The sequence below is a fragment of the Varanus komodoensis genome, unplaced genomic scaffold (assembly GCF_004798865.1).
Source record: "Varanus komodoensis strain SLA01 unplaced genomic scaffold, ASM479886v1 scaffold36, whole genome shotgun sequence".
NCBI classification, from domain to species: domain Eukaryota; kingdom Metazoa; phylum Chordata; class Lepidosauria; order Squamata; family Varanidae; genus Varanus; species Varanus komodoensis.
The window spans coordinates 9343502-9367792 of NW_025335873.1; the positions used below are offsets into that span (position 1 = coordinate 9343502).

The following is a 24291-nucleotide window of genomic DNA, read 5'->3' on the forward strand; positions in this document are numbered from 1 at the left end:
CGTGCCGCCGGGGCTCATGGCCGGAAGCCCCGCGTGCGCGCTCCGCGAGGTCCCCGCTCTCGCCTTGAGCTCAGCCTCTCGGTGCTGAGTGCCTGTGGTTGAACGGGCTGGCTTCCCTGCTCCTCAAAGGGGGAACTCTGCATGTCCTCAGAGGTGCTCTCCGCCTTACCTTTTCTCATCCGGAAAGGTGCGGGGCTGAGCCCCAGGGGAAGAGCCGAGGAGCTGAGCGCTGCGCCTCGCATACGCCCCGTCTTTCCCTGCGGCCCTCTCTCCCCCCCCCCCCCGCCCGCCGAATCTAGCTGGAGGAAAGGAAGGAAGGAGGAGCGGGGGGGGAGACATCCCAGTGGAAAAAAAAAGAAGGAACATTTAAAGTCCTCTCCAGCAGCCGCCGCGGGTGAGTCACGTCTGGGCGGCCGCTGCGGAGGGGAGCTCCCCTCCTCATGCCGCCCCCTCGTGCCCTCCCCACCCCTTCCATGTTCTGGAAGGATGAGACCTCCGCCCCTCAGCCGGAGGGCGGCCAGCCGCGGACTGAGGTGAGGCGCGATGGCGCGGCGGGGCAGGAGAGGCAGCGGTCCTCCGCGCAGGGCTGGGGGGGGCTGCGCCCCCCGCCCTTGGCAAAGTCTTCCGGCCTGCGGAGGGAAGGAGGGAGCGCGGGAGAAAAGCGGTGGGCCCCGGGGTGCCGATCCCGACCCCGGTCGCAGTTCCCCGGCAGGGAGTCGTCCTGCCCCCCTCCTTAGCTGGGTGCCGTCCCGTCGGAGCGCGGAGGTCGAGTCGGAGGTCGCTGCCCGGCGAGGGGCCTGGACTTGCCCTCCGCCTGTTTCTCGATGGCGGGGCGCGGGCGCGGGCGGCCTCGCTGCACGGCTGGGGCTCGGCTCCGAAGGTGAAGCCGCCAGCTTGCCCCGCCCCCGCCTTTTCTGGGTGGGGGGATTCGGAAGGCGCCCCCTCCTGTACCTGTCCTCGCTCCGGCGCTTGTTCCTTGTTCCGGCGCGGGGGGCTTCCAGCCGTGGGAGGGCGCGGGTCGGGGGTCGCCCATTCTGCTGCCCGGGGAAGGGGCGACTGTGGGACCCCCTGGGAAGCGGTGTGAGTGGGGGGGTCGTGGGGCGGGCCGCTCCGTGCACGGAAGCCGTCGAGCAGGCCTGGGGGGGCTCGCGCCTCCCCCCGCCTCCCTCCATGGGGGAGGAATGGCCGAAAACGGGGGGCACGGAAGAGGGGCTCAGTGCGGCCCTTTGTGTGGGGGCGGCTGGAGCGAGCGCCCCTTCGGTTGCTGCGCGCGGGGTCTCCCCTCTGGCGGCCCGTGCTGGGCGCGGGGGGCGTGCGACGGGGCGGGCGCGGCGCGGGGGGCGCAGCGAAAGGGTGGTCGCTGCTTAATTGCTGCGTTTGCGCGGCCCGGCCGACGGCGGCTGATTGGCAGCGCGCGTCTCCGGCCGGGCCCCGGGCGGTGCTGCTAATTGCAGGTGCTTCGGGGCGGCGACGTCGGAGGAGGAGGAGGAGGCGGCGGCGGCGGCGGCGGCAGCGGCGGCTCCGGCTTGGCAAAGCACGCGCTGGAAGCGCCGCGATTACCTCGAGAGCTGCTTTTCAAAGCCCCCCCGGGCCGCGCCCCCTCCCCGGCCGCAAATTGCGCGATTAACAAGCCCCGCCGCCTCTGCCTTCCCCTTCCTCGCCTTCGCCCGCTTCTCCGCGCGCTCTTTGATCGACGCCGTTTCTATGGCCACTCCAAAGCCGGGCTTTCTTGTCCGGGCCGGGCTTATATAGGGGGCATGCCGCCCCGCGGCTAGTCGCGTCCCCGACCCGCGGCGCCGCCGCCTGCCGCCGCCTGCCGCCTGCCGCCGCCGCCCAGCCCCCGGCGCCCCGTGGCGAATGGTAACGCGCTCCGACGGGGAGGACGCGGGCGGCCGGCGGGGGAGCGGGGAGCGCGGGGCGGGCGGGCGGGCGGCGGCTCCCGCGGCTCGCTCCCCGCGGCGCTCGGGCTGCCGTGCCCGCCGCCGCGCGGTCCCCATCTCTCGCTCTCCGCTCCACAGGCCCAGCCGGACGGCGAGGCGCTTCCCTGCGCCCTGGAGAAGGAGGAGGCGCGCTCGGGCGCCAGCACGCCCTCCACGCCGTCCGTGTGCTCCCCGCCGTCGTCCGCCTCGTCCTCGCTGCCCTCGGGCGCCAAGAACCTCTGCTCCAGCTGCGGCCTGGAGATCCTGGACCGGTACCTGCTCAAGGTAAGGTGAGCTGCTGCGTCCTGGCCGGGGGGCGGCGGCGGCGGAGGAGCGGAGCCGCGGGCGCTCGGCGTCCCCGCCGGCCCTCACCGGCGCCCATCCGTCTCTCCCGCCGCCGCAGGTCAACAACCTCACCTGGCACGGGCGCTGCCTGGAATGCTCCGTGTGCCGCACGTCGCTTCGCCAGCAGAACAGCTGCTACGTGAAGAACAAGGAGATCTTCTGCAAGATGGACTACTTCAGGTGGGAGCCGCGCGGGCTGGGCCGGGCCGGGCCTCGCTGGGCGGGCGGGCGGGCGGGCGGGCGGGATCCGGAACGGGGTGCTGTTTCCGCGGAGGGGAGACGCGACCGCGGCTCGGGCTAGTGGTGCGTCCTCCGTGCGCAGGACCCGTCGTGCGCTCGCTTGCTTCGCCACGGCCTGGGACTGCACGTATGAAGGCGGCTTCGGCGCCGATCTGGAGTTTGGCACGGGTTGCCTTTACAGGAGACCGCGGGCAGCGCCAGCGGGAAAGGGTCCCCACTCCTCGCCCCCCCCCCCCCGGTCACTCTCAAGCTCCCGCGGTGTCGGTCCTGGCTGAGCAGCAGGGGCCCCGCGCCGCCGGCACCCCCAGCGCAGGTCCATCGGAATCGGGTTCGAGGGCTTGGAGTCGGCCGGCCGAGGGGTTCCGTGCGCGCCTGGGTAGGCGGCCCACGTCGGGAGCGGGGCCGTCTGGCAGCCGAAGCGGCGGGGCAGGGCAGGGCAGGGCTGGCCCGCTCCGGGGGCACGGAGCAGCGTGTCGCGGGGGCCGCGGCGGCGGTCTGGTGGATCCGAGGAGGGGCTGCGCGGCGGCGGAGCAGGTTCCTGCCCGGCGGCCGCGCTCTGCCGGCGGCCATCCGGGCCAGTCGACCTCGGGCGGGCGCGAGTTGGCCCTCCGGATCCGGCGCTGCACCGCCTCTGGAAGCAGATCGGCGGGCTTCGCTGCAAGCGCCCCTCGGGTGATCTCTGGGCTGGTCCGGCGCGTTGCGTCCCCGTGTGCGAGGGCGGGGGACGGATTTCGTTGAGGACGTCCGGGGAACTGGGCCAGCCAGGCCAGCGGGAGCGGCTAACGTGAGCGCGCCAGGCCGCCTCTCCAGCCCGGGTCAGAGGAGGGCCGCCGGCGCCGGGCTTCGAAGCGCCTCGCCTCGGGAACGGGCACCCGCCAGGAGTTACCTCCGCGCCCTGCCGAGAAGCCCGCCGCCCCGTGCTCGGCCGACGCGTCCCGGAGCGGCTCCGTCAACCCTCCCGTGCGCAATTACGCGCCGGGCGAAAGCGGAAGGGTCTCCGTCGGCCCAGACGTGCCCTGGGCCCCGACAGGGGCGCCGGGCAGGCGCTGCGGACGCCGCCTCTTCCCGTCCCCGCTCGGCGGGCGCTGCGGAGAGGAGCAGCCGCTGAGAAGCGGAGCAGACGCGGGGCCGCTTCGGCGCGGCTTTCGCCCCCCCCGCGCCCCGCCATGCTCCGCTGCCTGAACGGGACGCGTCTGGAGAGGAAAGCCGGCTCTTCCGGGAATGCCGCCGCCCCTGCCGCGGGCACGCGCCCGCCCCTCCAGCGGCCCTCTGGCCGCCCGACGGAGGACCGGCGCGCAGCGGCCCTCCGGCGCGCAGCCGCGCCGCGGGGCACAGGCAGGCGCTCCCGCGGCTCGTGTCCCGCGCTCGGCGGCGTTCCGCAGGAGACTTGCTGGGCCCGGCGCTCGCTCCGCGCTCAGCGAGTCACTCGTGCGTCAGAAAGAGGCTCCGGAAGCCCCCTCGAGGGGGAACCTGGCCCCAGAAGCCCGGGGAGAGGGGAGCCCCCCGCCCCCCGCCCCCCGCCTTTGTGCGATCGCGGCAGAAGTGCGCCGGTGCTGAAAGGGCGCCTGCGGCGGTTTCGGTTCTGCGTTCACACGGCGCGGGCCATTTCCGTTGAAGACTTAATTCGGAGGCCTCGCCGCCCGGGCAAAGGGCCTCGCGGCTTGCCCACATGGAGAAGCGGCGCCTGGCCCGCGCTGCCGGCCCAGTTCGTGTGCGGCCGCCTCGGTGAGAGAGTCCTTCGCGGGGAAAGGCCACGAGGCAGTGGAAGGCAGCGAGAGCTTGCGCGGGTGTCCCCCATCGACCCGGGCTAGACCTGCTCGGCTCCAGGGAGGGGAGGAAAGGAGAGGAGAGGAAAGGAACGGGCTGGTGCGGGCGGGAGACTGACTGGCCGTTGAAGGGAATGGCAGCCCGTCTTCCGAGTGGAAGAAGCGCAGCGATCTGCCTGCCTGCCTGCCTTCCCCCCCCCAACCCTGGAATTTGGGGTGAGGGGGAGGGAGAGTTGGTGCCGGAATTCTTAACCGGTAATCGATCAAGCCGATACTGCGGGAGCATTTGATCCCGAGGGCCCGGATCCAGCCGCGTCTGGGCTCCCCGCTCTGGAGCGCAGCGCTGGGCGCCGCAGCGAGCGGGAGCTTCGCGACGAGATGACACGCGTGCGGCGCCGCTGCCCCCAGAATTCAGCCTTGCTGGGCGGGGGGGGGGGGTGCTCGGCGCGGCCGAATCGAGGGCGCGGCCCCAGGACAGGGAAAACGACTTCGGTGCCTCCGCCCCTTTGCATCTGCCCCGGAGCCCGCGCGCTCGCACCCGCGGAGGACCCTGCCTCGGGAGGACACCCGGCCTTGTGAAAACGGGGGCGCTTCCAGGAAAAAGACTCGGCCGCACGGCTCCAGGGTGAAGCACCTGCCAACCAAGCCAGGGCCGCGAAGCGACCGCGACCCTCTGGGCCCCTGTGCCGTCGCTGCGCCAAGCGCCTGTGGATGCTGGGTGGTGGGGCAGGGCACCTCCCAGGTCTGGGCTCCGGGAAAGTCTTGGGGCTGCCGTTGCTGCCCGTGGCAGATGGGAGGTGCTCCCCTGGAGAAGCCACAGAGCTTTTAAGCTCCCAGCCACAAAACCACGGCAAGGCCCCAACGACCCACCCGTGGCCCCGTGGCGCAGCAGCAGGTTCGGGCCGTGCTCAGGCGGGGAGCTTTCAGGGGCTGCAAGACTCTGCCCGGCTCGGCGGATTCCCATTCCCAAAACCCTCCTCACGGACCCCTCCCATTAAACGCAGGAGCATCCATTTCCCAGTGAGTATCCCAGAGCCCCCCACCCCCGGCAATGGCGAGAGCGATTTATTTCCCATGATCCCCCAGACACACCCCTCAATCGACTGGGATATCTGCTCGCAAATGATACACATTGCGGCTTGAGATGTATATGGTTTAAGTCTCGTCCGCACTGCTGAGGGAGGAGGAAGCCCAAACACGGAGCTACTTGGCCCCCAAGACGTGCGCACAAACGCACTTTCAGGTCCTCCTAAGACAAGTTGGCTGCTCGTTGCAAACTGGTAAACCGTCCTTAAGTAACTCATCTTCTCACGTGCTGATCCTCGAGATGGTTCTGTTGGATCACCTGCACGCGAGGCCACCCTCGCCAGGCGCCGGGCCCGGGGCTCTCCAAGCAGCCGGGAAGGCAGATCGCGCGGACATTGCGCGAAGGCGTGTGCTGCGCGCTATTTCACAAGCCCTTTGCACACCCACTTCAGCCAGGCGTGCGCACCCTCGAGAAACACCGACTGCTCACTTCTGCGTTCCTTATCTCGTGTTTCACCCGCCGCCAATTGCCCACGAATTGTGCCCCAGTCACAAAGCCCCGCAAGAACCCGCGACGCCTCGCAGCGAGGCTCCCTCGCTCTGCTCCGCGTGTTTCTCGGCTCAGGGCTGTCTCTCGCCGCCCACCAAGTCTCTCTTCGATACTGCCCGTACATTTAATTTCCGGGGCAAAACCCGTAGGATGCGACGCCCAAAGTTCATGGATGAATACCGAACACCGACCAGCGGCTGGCGCTTCTTGTAGGGCCCCCCAAACTCCCTTAACGCGTGCAGATTTCTGCAGAAGGCGCCCCGAGGCACGGCTGGCTGCCCCCTTCGCGCCCCGTCAGAGCCACCTCAGAACTCACCTGCTCTGCTCGGAGCCCAGATGGAGGGGCGCAGAGGTCGTTCGCTCACGCGATAGCGCCTCCGCCACGCCAACTTGAAATGGTTTCTTCATCACCTTTGCCTTTTCTCGGTTATTGCAAACAGCTTTGGCTAGGCACGGCCAGACGGCTCAGGATTTCCCAGCACAGTGAAACGCGTGCGTGATCATTCAGCCGAGATGCGATGTAAAGCTGGGATGCTGTCACGCGTCGGTAGCCTGAGCCCTCGAGCACCCCAAACATGCAACCCCCCAAAATTTTCTTCCCTGGGCTCCCCTCTAGCCCGACTGGGGGAAGCGTACAATAAAAATTCGTAAGCTTCCCCCAGTAAATTATTTATCTTCCCAATAAATAATTTGTTTCATTTATTTTCCTACAGTCACCCTACCCACTCCCTCGCCCCTCTTTTGCTTTCTTTACCACCTAGCTGAAGAAGAGATCTGCCGAACCTGGAAGCTTACATGCTTTTTTTTAACCTCTGAGTTGTCTTAAGAAAGTGATTGCTCCCGTATGGATTTTGAATGTTTTTTATGGCTTAATATTTTTCTCAGGGATAATCTCTTGGATGAATTCTTTATCTGTAAAATGGAGAAAAGGTTGTTAGGAAGACAAATGAGATTCAGTAAAGGATATATATCCACGTGCGAGTTTAAAACATTGTGAAGCGGCTGGATGTGGACCTTTTGCTGGGGGTAAAAAATTATTAGAAGTTAAGCAAGGAGAAATGTTGAAGGTAATCCCGAAACTGAGCTAAATTGTGCAGGGTATCCTGGTTAGAACCAAGAAACCGGGTTCGTTTGTCGCTCGGCGAAGTCCGCACAGCTCTGCTGTCGCTTTTGGTAGATGCCTAGAAAAAAGCGAGTGCTTTTACCGGAGTTCCCCAGAGTTCGGTTTATTGTCCCAGTGCCTAGAAATCCTGAAATCCTAGCAATCAGTCTGGGGCCAGGTTGGTTTCTAAAAGCATGATACCGGCTCCTTGGGATTTAAAACATTTCTGCAGCCCTCTGTATTTGTGGTGTGCGTGTTTGGGTTGTCAGCCAGTGGCAGATTTACAGCGCAACCTTATCCATGTCGACTCAGAAGCAAGCCCTGCCCAGCGCATGCCAGTTGTAGATGCACAATTTACCTGGGGAAGAAGTCTCACTGAAACTGATGTGACCTGCTTCCGAGCAGACGCTCTGGGGTGGCACTGCCCGTTTTTAGCGGGCCGATCCGAGCGCCCCGGCTTCCGGGAACAGGACGCATCGCTTCAGTTTTAAAGCAGTAACGTGAGAAGAGCCTCTGCAGGAAAGTGGCTGCTTACACGACGAGGGCTCCTTGGGAGTAAGCCCCATTGAGCCAAGTGGGCACGTTTTTGAGCGCGCCCCTCTGCACTGCCGATCCACAGAAGCAGTAATCGCTTGAGTCGATTTCCAGGGCATCCTCTGCCCTGGAACATCTGCGCTCTCAGCAGCTGTTTACAAAGAGAGCGCCCCAGAGCCAGAACAAGTTTAAGATCTTTTGAAGACAACCAAGTCTCATCCGTGTTGCTGCAACAACTTGTCAGAAAAGATGCACAGGAATGCTTTTTGTCGGCGGAGTAATGTCTTTAAAAAACTCCCGGCAGCCAAGTCCACGCTTGGTCTGGAAGGTGGTGGTCCTTCCTCTCCGCAGGCAGACTCTCAGGGTTGGCGCAGGGGCGAGAGAAGTGGCATCTCCGGGAAGAGACGCCGACCATCAGGGAAGAAAGGGGACTGTGAGCCTTATCTCGGGCTCGCGGGAATTGTGCTGATGAGGGAGAGGAAGTGATCGAGCGGGACGTTGAAATGGCCCTGCCGGGCTCGCCGCGTTCCGATTACAGACGTGGCGGGTGTCAGAATGAAGCCGGGAAGGGCACATGCGAGCAGAGCCGTGCTACGCCCGCGCCGCGCCGGTGGAGGGGAGCAGCGGCAGAGGCGCCGGAGCGCGTTGGTGGCGCGATGGCCGCGGACCGAGAGTGGAGGCCTGATGGGCGCTGCCAGATCAAAGGCGCGCGAAGCCTCGCCCGTGTCCGCAGCGGGACCGGCTCGCCGGCCGGGAGGTGCGAGTCCGCTCGCGACACCCCGTTGCCAAATCAGGGTGGACCGGCAAGCTGCCACACGCCCGGCCCTGGACGGTGGGCGAGCGGAGCGTGGGCTTCCAGAAAGCCCGCCCGCCCGCCCGCCCTGGGGGGCTCTCCCCGGCGGGCTCTCCACAGACGCCGGGGCGCGGGGGCTGTTCCTCGGGGCGCAGGGAAGGCTGCCCAGGCCATGCCTGCGTTCTCGCCCTTCCCAGCGCGCTCCCGGGCACCGGCTTCAGCGGGAATCGTTTGAATGGAGCACGTCCTGATCCTGAACGCGCGCGCCGCGCCGGGACCGAGCGGGGGCCGGAGAGGGCCCTGCGCGGTGCCCGTTGCTGCCTCGCTGAACCCGCCCGGCGGCACGAGCCCGTCCAAGCCGCAGCCCTGTCGCTTCGCCGGCGTGTATTTCAGGCTGGCTCTGGCAGGAAAAGCAACCAGAGGGTTTGTTCCCGACGCAAAACGGATCTAGCCGAAGGGGAATTGGTACGCGCCTTCTCCTTCGGAAAAAGGACAGGGCGGCTTCTCCTCCGCATTCTCTTTCCGCGATCATGTATGTTTTAAGGACTTGGCTGCCCTGCCCTCCTGTCCGCCAGGTGTGGCGGTGTTTAAAACTCCTCAAATTGGATTTAAACATGTTTTAAAAAGGCATTTTAAGCTTCTCTAGCCCAGGAAGGCGGGGATGAGTTTTTAAAAAAATAGAATGCCAACTTAAGTGCTAGTGCAATTTATTTAATTATGATTTGGCTCATTGTTGGGAAGGAAAGGACATTTTGTCAAGGTGGTCCCAGGTTCGGCATGTTACCAACATAGGGAAGCAGGGGAGGGACGCGTGCCCCCCCTCACTAAAATTGACGCCCCATCAGCGAAGCGATTGAAGTTGATTAATTCACCCACTGAAGGGGGAAAGTGTGCAGTTGTGAGTTTGAGCGGTTGTGTGGATGAAGAGAAGTGTTTCGAACTGGCGCTCCAGGGTCCTCTCCTGTTTTGATGCTGAGAGCGGAGGGAGCGCCTCTCATTGAAGAGAGCCGAGCTTTCCCGAATCTGTTGCAGGAATGAAAAATTAATTAACACGGCTCTTTTGTTTGTGCAATCGTGTAAACGAAGGCTTGCGTCGTCCAGCTCTCGCTGCATTCCCCATATGCAAGAAATTAGCAAAATGCTGCTTTTTTTCGTTCTTCCCCCACCCCCAAATTGGCATGGGCTCGCTCGAGCGAAAATCTTCACTTGCATTTAAAATTAAAGCAAAAGTCTGCAGCAGCCAGCCTGGCTTTGCAAGAGGCATGCAGACCCGCCTGGGTGCCAACTCAGGTGGTGTCCCCGGCGATCGCAGCCGCTTTGAGCTGACAGAGGTTTTGGCCCAGCGGCTTCTGCGCGGGGCCCACTTCAGCACGTCGCCAGAGAAGATTCTGCCTTTGCCGAAAGCAGCTGCAGTTACAAGAGCCGCTTCCAGAGAACTTGTTAGTCAGTTTTTCCTTTTCCTTTGCAACTGATCCAGTGGAAATTTATCAGGAGGATGGGAGTTTCATTGTGAAAAGGGCTGAATATTCCAGCCCGTGTCCTCGGGCGCAGATGCCTGGCGTGGGACAAGAGGTAGCCCAGAGGTGCTGGTCCTGGTGCCAGTGCAAGGCCATGACTGGCATGAGTGGCGGGGGGGGGGGCAGGATTCTGCCTGTGCAGATGGAAAAGGGGAGGCAACTTCAGCAAAGGAGCCGAGCCGGGAGGATGCAGCCCTCTCCCCTCCCATCAGGGCCTCCTGTCAGCATGCAGCTTCCCACTGGGGCTCTCAAGGTGGCCCACCGTTTCCTCCCAGGAGCCCAGATGGCTTGCTGGACCCTCCCAGGCGGCAGCCTGTGCTGCAGGTGGAGGCCGAGAGGCTGCGGCTGGCCCAGCATCCCCGGCAGCAGCTTGGCTGAGCGGGGAGGGCCAAGCCAGGTCTGGTGAGCTCCAGCCCAGCCTTTTGACCACTCTGCCACACTGGCACGGGAAAATCGCCCTTCAGCAGCTGGCCCTGGGCGTCTCCGAGTGCTTCTGCGGGTTCCCCAGGGCAGGCCCCCCTCCAGCGCCTTGACGGATTCTGCCAGAGGCGCAGGAAAGGGTCCCTGTGCTAGCAGAAGCAAGCATGGGGTTGGTTGCCCGGATGCCGAGCCTCCTGCTTCCCTCTGGGGGCAGTTTCCCTGAGGAGCAGCCCGGTTTGAGGTGCAGGCGCTCAGCCCGGCCGGGGCCATCGCCCGTCTCCCCCAACCAGTCCTAGGAATGTGCATCTGCAAAGAGCGCGTCTTTTCTGAAGCCAACGGGCCTGAGCTGGCCGCTCAAAGCCAAGCCGCCTTCCGGTCAGCCGTGAGCAATATTACGTTGCAGGAAAAGCTCATTCCGCCAGAGTCTGTGCGGCTGGCAGCCCAGCCCGGAGGGTGCGCCACGTCCAGCGGGGGGGGGGGGGGCGGATGGTGCCAGCATCCCCGAGGGTGGCAGGAGCCTGGCGCTGTCTCCCTGCGAGTCCTGCTTGCGCTACACCACTGCCACCCGGCCGTTCGCAGAGAAGGGACTCTCCACGCTATCAGAGACCAGCGAGAAGCGCCTGGGCCTTGGCCATGCACCGCGGCGCCCACAGATCCCTCGGCCGAGAGAGAGCCGGTTTCCTATTCTGGGCAGGCACGAAGTGCCTCCCCCGCCATTAAATCAGTGTCCCTCCAGTGCGTTGGGACCGTCGTTCCCATTTTCCCCAGCCTTGAGAACGGATGACTGCCGTTGCGTTCCAAAGCAGTCAGGCGTGGGGGCGGGCACTCAGAATCTCCCTCCCGCCGAGCCTGCCGCAGCTTGGGGGCCCAGATGCCCTCCACACACCACGAAGGCACATGCCCAGGACCGCCAGGCCCCTGCTTTGGCGGTCCAGAAGATGCAGCCGTTGGATTCGCCACCGGATCGTGTCTGCTGTGCCCGGAAACTGACTCCCTTGTCCCCCAGGAGATCCTGGGAGCGCTAGCCTTGCCGGAAGCTCTCTGGGGGCTCTGCGGGTGGCGCAGCCCAGCGCCCCCCACGCGGCTGTTCCTCCCAGAGATCGCCCAGGCGTGGCTGCCAGTTGTGCCGGCCGGTGTCCCCCTGGCGGCACGGCCTGGCCCACCTGGCTGGGGGCCACCACCTTCGGCCCCCCGGGCTCAGTGGGCAGAAGGGCACCCAGGCAGCGGCTCGGCCCGGCGGGCGCTGACGGCTGCCTCCTCCTGTCTTCTCTCCCTTCTGCAGCCGGTTTGGCACAAAATGTGCCCGTTGCGGGAGGCAGATCTACGCCAGCGACTGGGTCAGGAGGGCCCGCGGCAACGCCTACCACCTGGCCTGCTTCGCCTGCTTCTCGTGCAAGAGGCAGCTGTCCACCGGCGAGGAGTTCGGCCTCGTGGAGGAGAAGGTGCTCTGCCGGATTCACTACGACACCATGATCGAGAACCTCAAGCGGGCGGCAGAGAACGGTAGGTGCCCCTCCGGGAGGCGGCCGGCCGGCCCATGAGGCCCCGGCACTGATCACGCCTTGCGTTCAACTCGTGCGGGTGCCAGTGGAGGCGCCCGTGGGCACAGCGTTGCTGGAATGGCTGTTAGAAGGCAGGAGAGGGGAGGGGGCCCTTCTGGCCGGCTGGCCGCCCCCCCCGTCCCCCTCTCTGTGTCCTCCCACCAAGGGGCCAGCCAAGGGCACCATTCGGGGACCGGTCTCCCCACTGGCCCCAGTGTGAGGTTGGGGGAGGATTTGGAGGGGGCCCGTGTTCAGGCAATTGCCCCAGGAGGGCAGGACCACCGCACCCCTGGGCCGACGGTGCCTCTGCTGGAAGCGGGAGGGGGGCTCCCTCTGGCCGAGCTTCGTGAGCAGGGTGCAGGATTGTAAGGGCCGGGGATGCTCGCCCAGGTGAGGAGTTCGCAGACGGTCATGTCTGCCCCGAGCTGGGCTACCCCATCGAGGGCTCGCTTGGCAGCCCGAGGGGGCAGGGGCCGCCGTGGCGGAACCGCGTTTCCCTTTCTCAGGCTGCTCCAGAGGTGGGCACGCTTTGGTTGTGGGGACACAGAATCGTCCCCTCACCTGCTGGAGCCCTATTTGAGCGTCGGCCAGACGCCTGCCTCCCTGTCCTCACGAAGGTCTGACTCGGATGGCTTGCCCGCAGCTCCACCTTTCCCTTTCCTGGCTCCCCTCCCTCGCAGACCTGCTTTTTGTAACTTCTTGGTGGTGAAAAGATCTTGAGATCTGCGAAGCCTGTGCCTTGTTTGTAACCTCTGAGTCGGCCAAAGCAAAGTATTTTGCATGTAGCTTGTCCGCCACATCGGGCAGTGCACCAGGAAGCCCTAGCGAATTCAGATTCGTCCTTGGCAGATCGAATTTCAGGCTGCCTGACGCCACCTCAGCGACAAGGTTTCCCGTGGAGGAGGAGGCCGTTCCTCCGCTCAGCTGTGAGTCAGTGAGCGGAGCAACTGCCACAAAAACCCGCCTGTGTTCTTGGCTGGATTCTGCACTCTGGGTTTCCTCCAAGCAACTCCGAACCGCAGCCTCAGCGAAGAGTCAGCCGGGGCACCCAAGCCCCGGTCCCCACTGCCGTGGGAGGGCGGGCACTCGCTCCCGCACCACCTCCCTCCGGACAGTGACTGCATACAAGCTAGTAAAAGGCAGTATTAAGCAAAGCAGCTGGCTCACGGTTCGAAGGAGGGGCTGTTTTAAAAGGCTGGTCTGGGCCCAGCACGCTCGCTAGAGTTTGCAATTCCCCCTTGTTTTGCTTTTTGGCCAAATCTTCGCTTCTGAACGCACCTTTTATTTTACACTTTTCCTGAATGCTGCTTTTTCCACCGGGCAAATGTCATCTTGCTTTCTGCTAAAGAGCCAGCCAAGGGCGCTCTGTTTGAAGCAGCCCACACCTTCACCGCGCAGGGCCCTGTGCTTCCCGGACGCCTCCCGCTCCAAGTCCTGGGCACCACTCGGGATTCTGCCGTGCATCCTTCCAGGGGTCATGACTGTCACGCTAGAGAGCGGAAAGCTCCACGGCCACCCGGTGCCTTGCCCAGAGAGCCGAGCCTGAGCGGAGGCCGCCAACTCCGATTCCGGGCACGCCGTGCTTCTCTTGCATCCGTACCACGGGAAGCTCTGTGCCGGGGACCAGATTCTGTGCCCCTGCGCTGGAATGGTGGCCAGCTGGAATATGGGCAGGGGGAGCCTTGGGGTGCCTGTGGCTCTTTTTCTAGGGCTGTAGGTTTTCGGTCTTCCCACTTTCGATAGAGGGGGAGAGGGGAGCAGGATTCCAGCTTCAGCCCTAGCCCGGTGCCTTCCCCACCGCTCCGAATTAATGTGCGTGTGACTCCTGAGAGAGCAAACCTTGCCCAAGTGTTAAGAAGTTTTCTGATTTCCCCTTTTCTGAGCAAAGGCAAGAGGTGGGTGGGAGGGTGGGGGCCCATAGCAAGCCATCTTGTGCAGCAGATGGAAACGATTTCAGAGGAGAACGGGGGAATCTGAAAATGAAAATAATCAGTGTTTCTGTTTACAAGGTTTAAGCAAGGAGATGAAAACAAAATCAAAACAAGATGCCAGAGTGGTTTGGAGGGAGGGGGCCGGGCGTCTGCGCTGCTCGCTTGTGGCGTACCCTGGCCAGTGTGGCCCAGCAGCTTGTTAGCGGCTTGAACTTGGACCCGGGTTCAGATGCTTTCTGGGCTATGCAGGCGAGCTGGGTGGCCTGCCGGAGCGAATGGGGCTTTCCCTTGACCTGAGACCTCCCATCTGTGAAAGGGGAGGCGCGCATGACCTGCCCTGCACGCGAGCCAAAGAAAGGGGAAAGGGGGAGGACGGCGAGGCTGTGGTGTCATTTCCCATATTTCTGATCACACTGTTTTGAAATGTGGGAGGCGAGCGTTCGGAGGTTGCGCGAAGGACAGCGTGTCTCCCGTTCGCCTTGCGCACGAGATGGAACGAGGCTTCGGGAGCGCTGGGCAATTGCTCTCCGGGATGCCAGATCCAGCGAAAGCTGCCAGGATCCGGTTCTTCCAGGAAGCTCACCCCGAGGGTGGGAGGTGCCCCCCCTGCCAGATTCTGTGGGACCACCATAGGGCAACAAATAGTCCGTCGCGCCATTTGTGCCGAGTGCCGTCCTCACCGCGGGAGTGCGTGCTTCTTGCTTTTGGGGGTGCGCTGTGTGCTTGTTTGCCACAGGTCAAAATGCCTGCCTTTTCGGGGGCCAACATTTCTCTGCTCGTGCAATGGATGGGCAGGTGTCCTCCATTCCAGAGGACTGTTCCTTCCAGGGTTGCCCTCCTTCATTCCAGCTTGAAGATAAAAATCCCTAGCAGCCTTTGCTCATCTGCAGGCAGCCTGGTGGGCAGACTGAATGGGCAGGGACACGGGCCGCCTGCTCCCAGGTGCCACTGCAGGGAGATGCATCTCTTTTAAAATGGGAACGATTCCAAAACGTGCATCTACACACGCACAGACGCGTCTGTGAAGGATCACAAGCAAACCAGCATCCTCTCCTGGGCGATGCGTCCCCCTGCTTCCGTGCTCCCCAGGCGGCCGCCTGAGCCACATCCACGGAGCGTGCCCAGCCCCGGTCTCACCTGCTCGGGAGACCGGGGCTTCGTGCGCCGAGTTGCCTTTTGTGGCTGCTGGTGGGGAGGCCGGTGGCTGGTTTTCCCTCTTGCTCGGGATCTGACTAGGGAGCTCGCCGAGAACGGCCGTGGCAAGGTCTTTGCTGTGGGCTCGGAGATGCAGGCCAGACTCTGCACACCCTCTCGCTGGGCTTCCCAGAGGCCACGGTGGGAAGCGGAGTGTTGGGCTGCATTGAGCCAGCAAATCCCCCCAGCTGTTTAGTTTCACTGCTGACCAGCGGTGGGGTTACTTTACTCTGCACGGAGAAGTCATGCTTCAGGCTTCCTTCCAGACGCGTCCCTCGCGCTTTCCAAGCAGCAAAGGGCAGCCTGGAGGCTGAGGACGGAGCTGAGCACACGGTCGGGGGTCCGAGGACCGCTTTCTGTTCCCCTGAGAGTGTCACGGCCTGACTGTGTCACTGGATGCCTGTCGGATCAGGTCATTTCCCAATGAAGAGAAAATATTTCTAATGGCGGATTCCCACTCGGTGGTGTGGGGAAGGCACTTCCCACATGCTCAGCCACACTCTTTTATTTTAAATGTACGTGGCTGGAGTGGAGGAGAATGGTTGTCCCTCCTTTCTGTGGAACACATAACTGGCAGGGGACACCCCAGAGGTAAACCCCGTTTGAACGCCGCGCCACATTCCAAAATCGGGCGCACGCTTTTGAAATAGATAAGTCAGGAAGATGGGGAGCCACGAAGGGGCTGGAGGCAGAGGATCTGGCTTCCGTGAGAAGCAGGAGCTTCCCAGAAGAGCATGTGGCCTGGCTCAGCCGTTCTGTGCCGGGTGTCTCTGCTCAGCTGGCTTTGCCAGGCGCTGGGCTACGCAGGGGCTTGTCCGCGTGAGCCGCATCCTCTCGCGCTGCCGGAAGGGGTTGCGAGCCAGCGGTCCCTGGCGTCGCCCACATGAGCTCGCCGTGAACGCACCCGTGGCTCTGGCCGCCGCATCTCCACCTCTGGAGCAAAGCCCGGTCGCGTTTAAAGTGCTCTGCCTCAACCTGGAGCTGCGTGGCCTCGCGGGAGGGGCCCCACCTGCGCCCCCCATCCCTTCCTGCCGCGCAGGACGCCAGTTCCCCGGGGAGCGCTGTCAGCTTTGGGGGCAGGCGGTGGGCAGAGGCCAGGTGGCAGCCGGGCGTGGGGCAGGCCGTGCCCTTCCCCGCGAGTTCCTGGGAGGGGACACAGAGGCGAAAACGGCAATTCCATTTAGCGCATGTGCTTCCTCTGGGAATCGCAGTGATCCTGCCTGCGCGCGAGGGTTTTCTATAGAAGGGAAAATAAACAGATGTTGCTGAAGCCGAATCCCATTAATCATCCTATAGCAATGAGTCAAACAGCTAAACAAAAAGGAAAATTCCTTCAACTGGGGCCAACATAATCACATCCCAAGTCTTGCCTCCAAGCCGAACATCTCAGAGGGGCGAGGGAGCGCCTGAGCCGAGCGAGCTGCCGGCGGGTTCCCACAGCTCTTGGAGTCTCTGGCCCGGGCCGGCTGCCCCTCGCCCCCACATGTGGCTTCGGCAGCGGGGCAGGGCTGCCACATCCTCGCCCTCAGCGGCTGGCCCTGTGCTCGGGGCCTCCTGCTCGCAGGCACCGACTGCTCGTGCGCATGCCGTGTGTGGGGCGGACGGCCGCGCAACGCTTCTGCGCGGGCAGGAAAGGTCAGGCTGGCTCAGAGCCAGAGAAGGACAGCAGGCTGCTGCCAGGGAAGAGGGCAGGGGCTGTCAAGTCACAGGGCGGCCAGAGACCCCGCTGCGAGGCCGGGCACCGCGTTCTCAGGACCCTGCCAACCCCGCTTGGCTATCTGCAAGTGCATCGAGCCAGCGCGAGTCAGACTGGGCTGTCATGGGCAGGCGGGCGATGGGTGGAACAGGAGCATCCAACACCAGCAAGCCTGATTCCCCTCTTCTGTTTTCCACATTAAAGCAGCGAGTGTGGACGGGAAAAATACCAAGAGGAAACACCAAAAAATAAAGACGTGTGTGTGGGGGGGGGGCGCAGGGGGAAGGAACTGGCTGATCTAATCGCCTGGGCCTTTTATCCAGGCCTGGTTCTTAAAGAAGCGTTGTCTCCCGGACGCATAGGGCTTCCGGTTCCTGGGGAAGGGGAGCAGATTTTTCGGGGAAGGGCTCAGGGGCCAGAAATATGGAGGAAAGCGCATGTCCTTAAAAGGAATGCCTCAGAGCTTGCGATGGGAGGCGCTGGCCGCTGTGTGGACTGGGCCGGCCGAGGCACTGTGCCGCCTGGGGCGAAGGGCCAAGTGACCGCCCCGCCACCCCCAGCCGCAGAAGTCAGCTGCGCCCGGACCTCCCTGCAGCGCTGGTGACAGGGCCGCATCCTGCAGGGCGACTGCGGGCGGCAGGCCTGAGGAGGCGCGCGGGAGAGCCTCCAGGCTGGCGGCAGGACCGCTTCATGGTGCGGGAGCCGGCTTGGGCAGCGGGCAGCTCCGAGGAGCAGATGGGGAAGCCCGACACTGCCTGCCCGGCTGGGAACGAGAGATCTGGGGAGCACCCGGGTGGAGAAGGCTGGCGAAACACGGTCATCGCAGCGGGCACCGAAATGGCGCAGTAAGAGCACGACAGAAGCGCCGCCGGGGCTGGCTCAGCCGCCGTGCGTGTGGGAACGGGAAGGGCTTTGCCAGCGCTGATGCCTCCGTGGAGCCGGCACTGGGCGAGCTTCCGGGGAGCTGGTTCCGCCTTGCGCAGGAGCAGCTCCCCGGCCGGGCCCATCGCCACAGCCAGGCGTGTGTCCTGTGGGTTCGTTCAAGGTGTTCCGGCAGCCCCTGCCCTGCCCCCCGTCAGCCGACGCGCATTCCCAGGGGTCCTGGTTCTGACCGCGGCCAGGCTGATCCGTGGTGTCCTCTTTCAGGGAACGGCATCACGCTGGAGGGGGCGGTACCATCGGAGCAGGACAGCCAGCCCAAGCCGGCCAAGAGAGCCCGGACGTCCTTCACGGCAGAGCAGCTGCAGGTGAGCGCCCGGGTGGGGAGCAGGGTCCTCTCCGGCGCGGGGCGGGGGGATATGACGGGCTGGCCCAGCACCCCGATCACTCTGCCGACCCCCCTCCCCTTAGGTCATGCAAGCACAGTTTGCTCAGGACAATAACCCGGACGCGCAGACCCTTCAGAAGCTGGCTGACATGACGGGCCTGAGCAGAAGAGTGATCCAGGTGAGCGCCGCACCGGCAGCGTGTGCATCAGAACGGCCCGCCAGGTGAGGTCGGGAGACCTCCCGGCACTCGCTCTGTCTCTGGCGGCCGCCCAGAGAAGCCCCTGGAAGCGAGCAAAATCACCAGCAACGTCGAGGCCACGCCTGGTCTCTTTCGTCCTGCTCTGGGCAGCGGGATATTCCCCAGGGGTCCGTGCGTGGAGGGGACAGTCACGGGATGTTGTCCAACAGTCCCCTCTCTGAGGGGGACGTGAAAGGGCCATCTGGAGGAGGGCGGAGAAGGACAGGCTCCTGTCGCGAGCCGCAGGGATGGTGACGGAGGGATTCTGCACGCCAGGTTTGGTTTCAGAACTGCCGAGCGCGGCATAAAAAGCACACGCCGCAGCACGTGGTGGCCCCGTCCGGAGCGTCCCAGTCGCGCATCCCTTCCGTGCTGCCGGATGACATCCACTATTCCCCGTTCAGCAGCCCCGAGAGAGCCCGGATGGTGACGCTGCACAGCTACATAGAAAGTAAGTGCCAGCTCCCGCGCGCACTTCGGCCGTGCTCCCGGCGGGGGGGTGTTGTGCAGGGCCTGAGGCGGGAATCGGAGCGGGGCCGCCGGCTTGCTGAGCTTCAGCTCTCCTACCTGCCTTGTGGGGTAACGCCCCGTGCGTCAAAATATCTGAAGCGCTGGCGGAGCGAGGGCCACGCTTCTGAACACGCACGTGAGGTCGGGAGCCCCGCTGTACCGGGAGACTCGCTTTGGCCCGAAGGCCGCGGACGGTCCTGCACGCGGGGCGTTCACGTGGCGAGAGGCGAGCGGCTCCAGCGCCGTGCGTCGCTCCTCCGAGGCCTGAAGCCCTCCCTCCCCAGGCGCCATGCGGTCCAGTCAAGGCGTGGCATCACATTCATCCGTGGCTCGTGGACGCTGCACGTGTGCATTTTATTGCGGAAAGGTGGCGGTGGGGGCCGGTGGAGCGAGCCACAGGCTCAGGGGAGGCGGCTGCGTGGAGAGGCCGGCTGGCCGGTGGGCAGGCAGATGGCAGATCGTTCGCCTCCCGCCCAGGGCAGGCGCCGGTGCTGGCGGCGGGAGGGCAGGAGGCCAGGTCTCCCGCAGACGAGCCTCGTCACAGGCGCGCCCGTCCCTTTCCGAAGCGTCTGGGCGTGGGCTCCGCGCGCCCCTTGGCTCGCCGCTCCCGCCCACCCCTCGTCCCCCATTTCTGGTGAGCTTCCCTGTCCGGTGGGAGCAGCGCGTCGGTCTGGCCCTGAAAAGTAAGGCCGGAGCCGCCGTCTCGTCCGCAGGTCAGGTCCAGTGTGGACAGATGCACTGCCGTCTCCCGTATGCCGCCCCTCCCGTGCACCTCAAAGCCGACATGGAAGGACCCCTATCGAGTAGGGGGGAGAAGGTAACGGCTCTTTTCCGTCATCAGTAACCGGCTGCCCCCCGCCCCCGCCCAGCCTCGAGCCGCCCCCAAACCTCCTCCCCTGAGCTCTGGATCTAATCTGTGGCTATCCAGAAGAAAAGGCCTCGGCCAGGTTCTTTCCCAACCCTCCCCGTGTTGGCCGGGCCGTCGCCGGCTCTGCCCGGGGCCCGAGGGGCCAGAAACGGAGTTTAAACTTCCCCGGGCCAGACGGCAGCGCTGCGGGATCCCGTGATCTGGGCAAGCCGGTGGTGCCTGACCTGTGTGCCAGAAGCTGCATGTTCAGCGGAGGATGTGTGGACGCGTGCCGGAACGGCTGGCCTGCGGGCGGCATACACAACCGCACACGAAGGAACGGCAAGGCAACCGCAGCCGAGCATCAGCTCATGTGACTGAGGGCTGGTCCAGGGTGGCCCTTGCCCTGCCCGCCCTGGGGACGGCTCGCGGGGGCCTGCGGGCAGCGCGGGGCAGGAAGCAGCACCCCCCGGTGCCTGGGCAGAAGCCCCGTCTCCGCGCCAGCTGCTCCAGCTGCAGCGTACCGGCTAGCAAGCCAAGGCCTTGGACAGCAGCTGCCACCGAGGTGCCGGTCACGTGAGCCAGCAGGCCGGAGGTCTCGCTCAGCACGCGGTGGCGGCCCCCTGCTCGCCACTGCCCCAGGGACGAGGAGGCCCCGAGGGTCCGGGTTCGCGCTTCCTCTGAGGCACCAAGCGTGCTGCAGGCCTTCGCACCGTCTAGTTTATTTAGAAATGCAGGCACCAGGCAGGCGTGGAGCAAAGCGGGCCAGGCGGAAGTCAGTTTACTCCCTGCATTTCCGTGGCTCGAAACAGCCTCCTCTCTCTGCCCTGCATTGGATCACCGGGGGAGGAAGTGCCACCGACTGTCAGAACGCAGACTCTCCGGCCTGTCGGCTCACGCTGGCCAGCTGTCCGGAGCTGGTCACAAGCCGGCCGGCCGCAGAACCAAACACGCCTTTGGAGGGGCCCGGGAGCGCCTTGCCCGGCGGCCCACCCCGCAGCCACGGGGCCCCTCACTGCCTCCGGCCTCGCAGTGGAGCCTTCGCCTGCTCGGAAGAGGCGGCCGTTTCCTTCCCGCAGGCTCAGGCTGCAGCTGAAGCGGCGAGGGGCAGACGAGGCCCGCGGGGCTCTGGGGAGGGGAGGGAGCAGCCCTGGTACGGAAGGAGCCCGGCCTGCGTGGCGGGAAGGGGGGAACGGGCAGGGCCTCCCCCGCCCCGTTGCGACCCTCGGCCACGGGCAGCCGCCGCCCCCGCCCCCCGCGAAGGAGGCCCCCCCCCCCCCCCCCGCTGAGCCGCTCTGTGCTTCTCCGACAGGTCATCCTCTTCCAGTACTGACTGCTCGTGCCAGCCCCCAGCTCCCGGGGGGCTCGCGGCGGCCCCGCTTCAGCGGCCGCTGGACCCACGGCTTCCACGGGCCACCCAGCGGTGGGACCTTGCCCGTGGCATGCCCATCCCACCCACCAGCCCGGCTCCTGGGCCCGCCACAACCACCACGCCCGTCGAGCACCTGGTTGTGTTCTCTTCCTCCTCCTCCCCCCACTCCTCCTCCTCCTCCTCCTCCTCGGGAACGCTGGCTGGCAGAGGTTCCAGGGCAGGGCCCTCTCCAGCTGCTCGATGCAAGCAAGGGACCCACTGCCGCTCCCTGAACCCAGGAAGGACCAAGGCCGAGGGCCGAGCGGCGGATGGGCCCGTCTCCCACCAGCGGCCCTTGCTGGAAAAAGAAACGGAGCCGCCGGAGCTTCCTCCCACGCTGGTTGCCGCTCATCTGCAAGAATCGAGTCCGCTAATGCATCCCCTCAGCCGCCCGCCCGGGCTGAGCTCTTTCTCCGTTCAACAGAGTCTCACCGTCGGGACTATGGACCCGCATCTCATAAACAAACTTTCTTTTTTGAAAAGATCGGTTCTTTGACTCTCCCTGTAGGACACCCGTCAGCTCCCTCGACGGGCCAGGGCCCCGCAGTTCTGAAGCCAAGTGCCGGCAGCCTGCTTTGGAAGGATCCGTTCTAGGCGCTTGGCAAACCATGACGCACCTTCTCTCAGCCACCCAGCGGCAGAATTTTTACCCCCCCCACACAACTTCTAGAAGCCCGAAGAAAGCGATTGGCGTCTCCCCGTCTAAGGAGCCAGGTGTCTGGGTGCCGGGGATGCTGCAGTGCGGTCGGCAACGCTGGAATTCCAACTGGAGCACGCGCGCTGGCCCTCTCCCCCCAGCCCTCCCCTCCCCAGCCCGGATCCGGATCCGCCGCAGCTCCAGGGGAAAAGGCCCTCCTCGTCCCGGCGTGGGTGTGCTGCGGAGCCGCGGTTCCTGCTCCGCGTGGCCCAGGCCTGCAGGGCCGCCCTCCTTCCTGCTCTTCCCAGGCAGCGCCTGCCCGCCCGCCCACCCAGTCCAGCCCGGCAGCCGCTGGCTGGCGTGCAGCTCTCAGATGCAGGCTCTGGAGGGCTGGGAGAGCGAGGGGCCAGGCGAGGCGGCTGGGGCCCCTGCCCGGAGGGCGTCTCCGCCCAGGAGCACAGCAGTGCCTGCGAAGCCGCAGCCTGAAAGCATGGAAGTTGGCCGCACGCGGTGGTGGAGACGCTGCCGGCCCGGCCCTCCCCTTGACTTTTCTTCGATCCAAAGCGGCGGCGGCGGCGGCACAAAGGCCCCGACCCAATCAGGGCCACGGTGCCACCCCCCAGGCGCCCCGCACCGCTAGCAGGGCAGTCTGGAGGGGAGCGTGGCCCTCCCCAGCCAAATCCGTGGGAAGCGAGCGCCGCGGCCTCCCCTCACCCGGCAGGGAGGCAGGAGGCAACCAGGGCCAGCGCTTTGCACTCGAGGGCTCGGTTTTGGTCTGCCAAGGGTGTTTTTTTTAAACTCCAGTGGTTGCGCAGAACTGGAAACAATCCACCGCTAGTTAAACGACTTCTATGGAAAAGAAACAGCTCTCCGGAGAATGTAAGACACCCCCTGGTTTTGGTAGCCCAGTGACTCGTTAGCCAACGTATTTCAGCACCAATGGATGGAGCCCAACCAAGCCTTATCTCAGGACGCCTCCGGTCTGCAGAATGCCCGTCTGAAAAAACGGACAGAGAGCGTGCCTCGCACTCCTTCCGCGCCCTCGGGGGTCGCCGGGTGGGTTCTGCCGGGCCTGGGGCAGGTGCGGCCCCGGCCAAGTGGTTCCCACGCACATGCAGCGGCTGGTGGGGCCCCACGCGAGGGGGGCTTCTCGTTGCCTCAGAGACGCCGCACGGGCGGGCGAGCTCCCGCTTCCTGGAGCTGCGTGCCCTCCCCCGAGCGTGTCCGGAACGACTTCTCTGAAGCCCTCCGGGGCCATTCTCAAGGGGCTGGTCTCTGCCTCTGCCTCAAAGCTTTCGGGCCAAAATTCATCTCAAGTGTTCGGACTGCCCGGCATGGGATAGTACGAAATGTTAGCACCTGTGCATCAAACTTGCCTTTTCCCCCAAAGATTATGGGGAAAAAAACCTGGCGTTTCGGAGGACAACAGCACTCTTTGAGCTTGGGGTGGGCCAGCAAATTATTTGGTACTAGGCATGGAAGTCCTTAATGTTTCAATTTTTTGGTTCTGCAAAAACAGACACACAGACAAACAAACAGCTGATTTTTTTTCTGTCACCTGCCCGGAGAACCCTATGGGCTACAGGGTGGTCTACAAATGGAATACATTCATAAAGGGAAGTTCCAAGTGTCCAGTCCTCAAGGCTGGGGGAAACGAAGGCTGGCGGAATCTCGCGAGGAGGTGGGCAGACCCAAACGGCCATCCCCGGGAAGGGAAGGATGGCCAGCTTTGTATGCACAGCTCCCTGTCACTTCTGGGCAAAAACAGAAGGAATCATGCAGATATATGCAAATTGGCTTCATTTCCGTAACCAGTACAGGTGGGGCTTCAAGGGGCTTTGGGAGCCAGGGTTCTGTCCCCCACCTTCTCGTTCCAAATTGCTCACATTAGCACCGCGCTCTTGAATCAGGAGCACTTCAGAGCACAGAGCGAACCGGGTTGCAAGCTGCAGATGACAGGAAAGCGGGGAGGACGGCCGGCCGGCCGGCCGGCCTTGCAAGGCGGTGGCGGCGGCAGCTGCAGATCCTTGGCCAAATCTTTTTTCTTGAAACGGAGCAGGTTGTTTTGTTCGTAGCGTGTGGCGATTGTGCATGTCTTGGCTGTGATGGCTAAAAATACCTTTCCGAAGAGAGTCAGGACTTGATATTTATTTAAAAAGAGAGGGGGGGAAGAAACAGAAAGGGGGAAATGTAAAGCACTTTTTAAATTGTAAAGCCAATGTCTGTTTTGTTACCTACTTTTACTGTTGTGCTTTGTAAATGTCTTATTTGTGTAATAAATAAAGTTAAAGCAAGTCACAGTGCTGGCACTCACATCAAGGCACCGGTGCAATTCCATTTTCTTTCATTCCAGAAATGCTTCCGCAGCTTCATAATCCAAAGGCAACCCGCCCTGTCCTCCTTTGTCTAGAACTCCGATGCGCACCGCAAATCGGTTTTGTTCCTTCCGTGGTAAACCAGTTATTAAAAAGCGTCTCCTGAGCTTGCCGCTACAACAGCCAATTAATATCCCAAGGCAGGGGGCAGGATCCACTGCCACTTGCGGCGGAGGTGCAAGGTATAATACAGAATTAAGAGACGGCACGGCAGCGAGTAAGTTCTTTTGTGCTCGCAACATAAAGAGCTGGTAGGTTGCACACCTCACGGGAATATTATAGTACGTAGAAGGGTGATTAGTTGCACAATTTCCTCTTAATGCAGCTGATGAAGTGAGAGTTTATATTTTATTTTGTTAGAAAAGGCAACAAAAACTACCTTAATGGAGAAATTATAGGTGCTGGGTCCTTACACAGGCAAGCAAAAGGTT

The 24291-nt window shown here is 63.8% G+C and overlaps 1 protein-coding gene across 1 annotated transcript; it reads left to right on the plus strand.

Annotated features, from left to right (window-relative positions):
* The first annotated feature begins 473 nt into the window (after positions 1 to 473).
* On the plus strand, positions 474 to 21787 carry LHX6 (LIM homeobox 6). Its single transcript, XM_044440091.1, has 9 exons — positions 474 to 533; positions 2019 to 2204; positions 2323 to 2444; positions 11495 to 11715; positions 17721 to 17821; positions 17925 to 18020; positions 18357 to 18531; positions 19304 to 19407; positions 20750 to 21787. The coding sequence occupies exons 1-9, from the start codon at positions 474 to 476 to the stop codon at positions 20768 to 20770; spliced, it is 1086 nt and encodes a 361-aa protein (XP_044296026.1). The 3' UTR covers positions 20771 to 21787.
* Positions 21788 to 24291: the final 2504 nt, after the last annotated feature.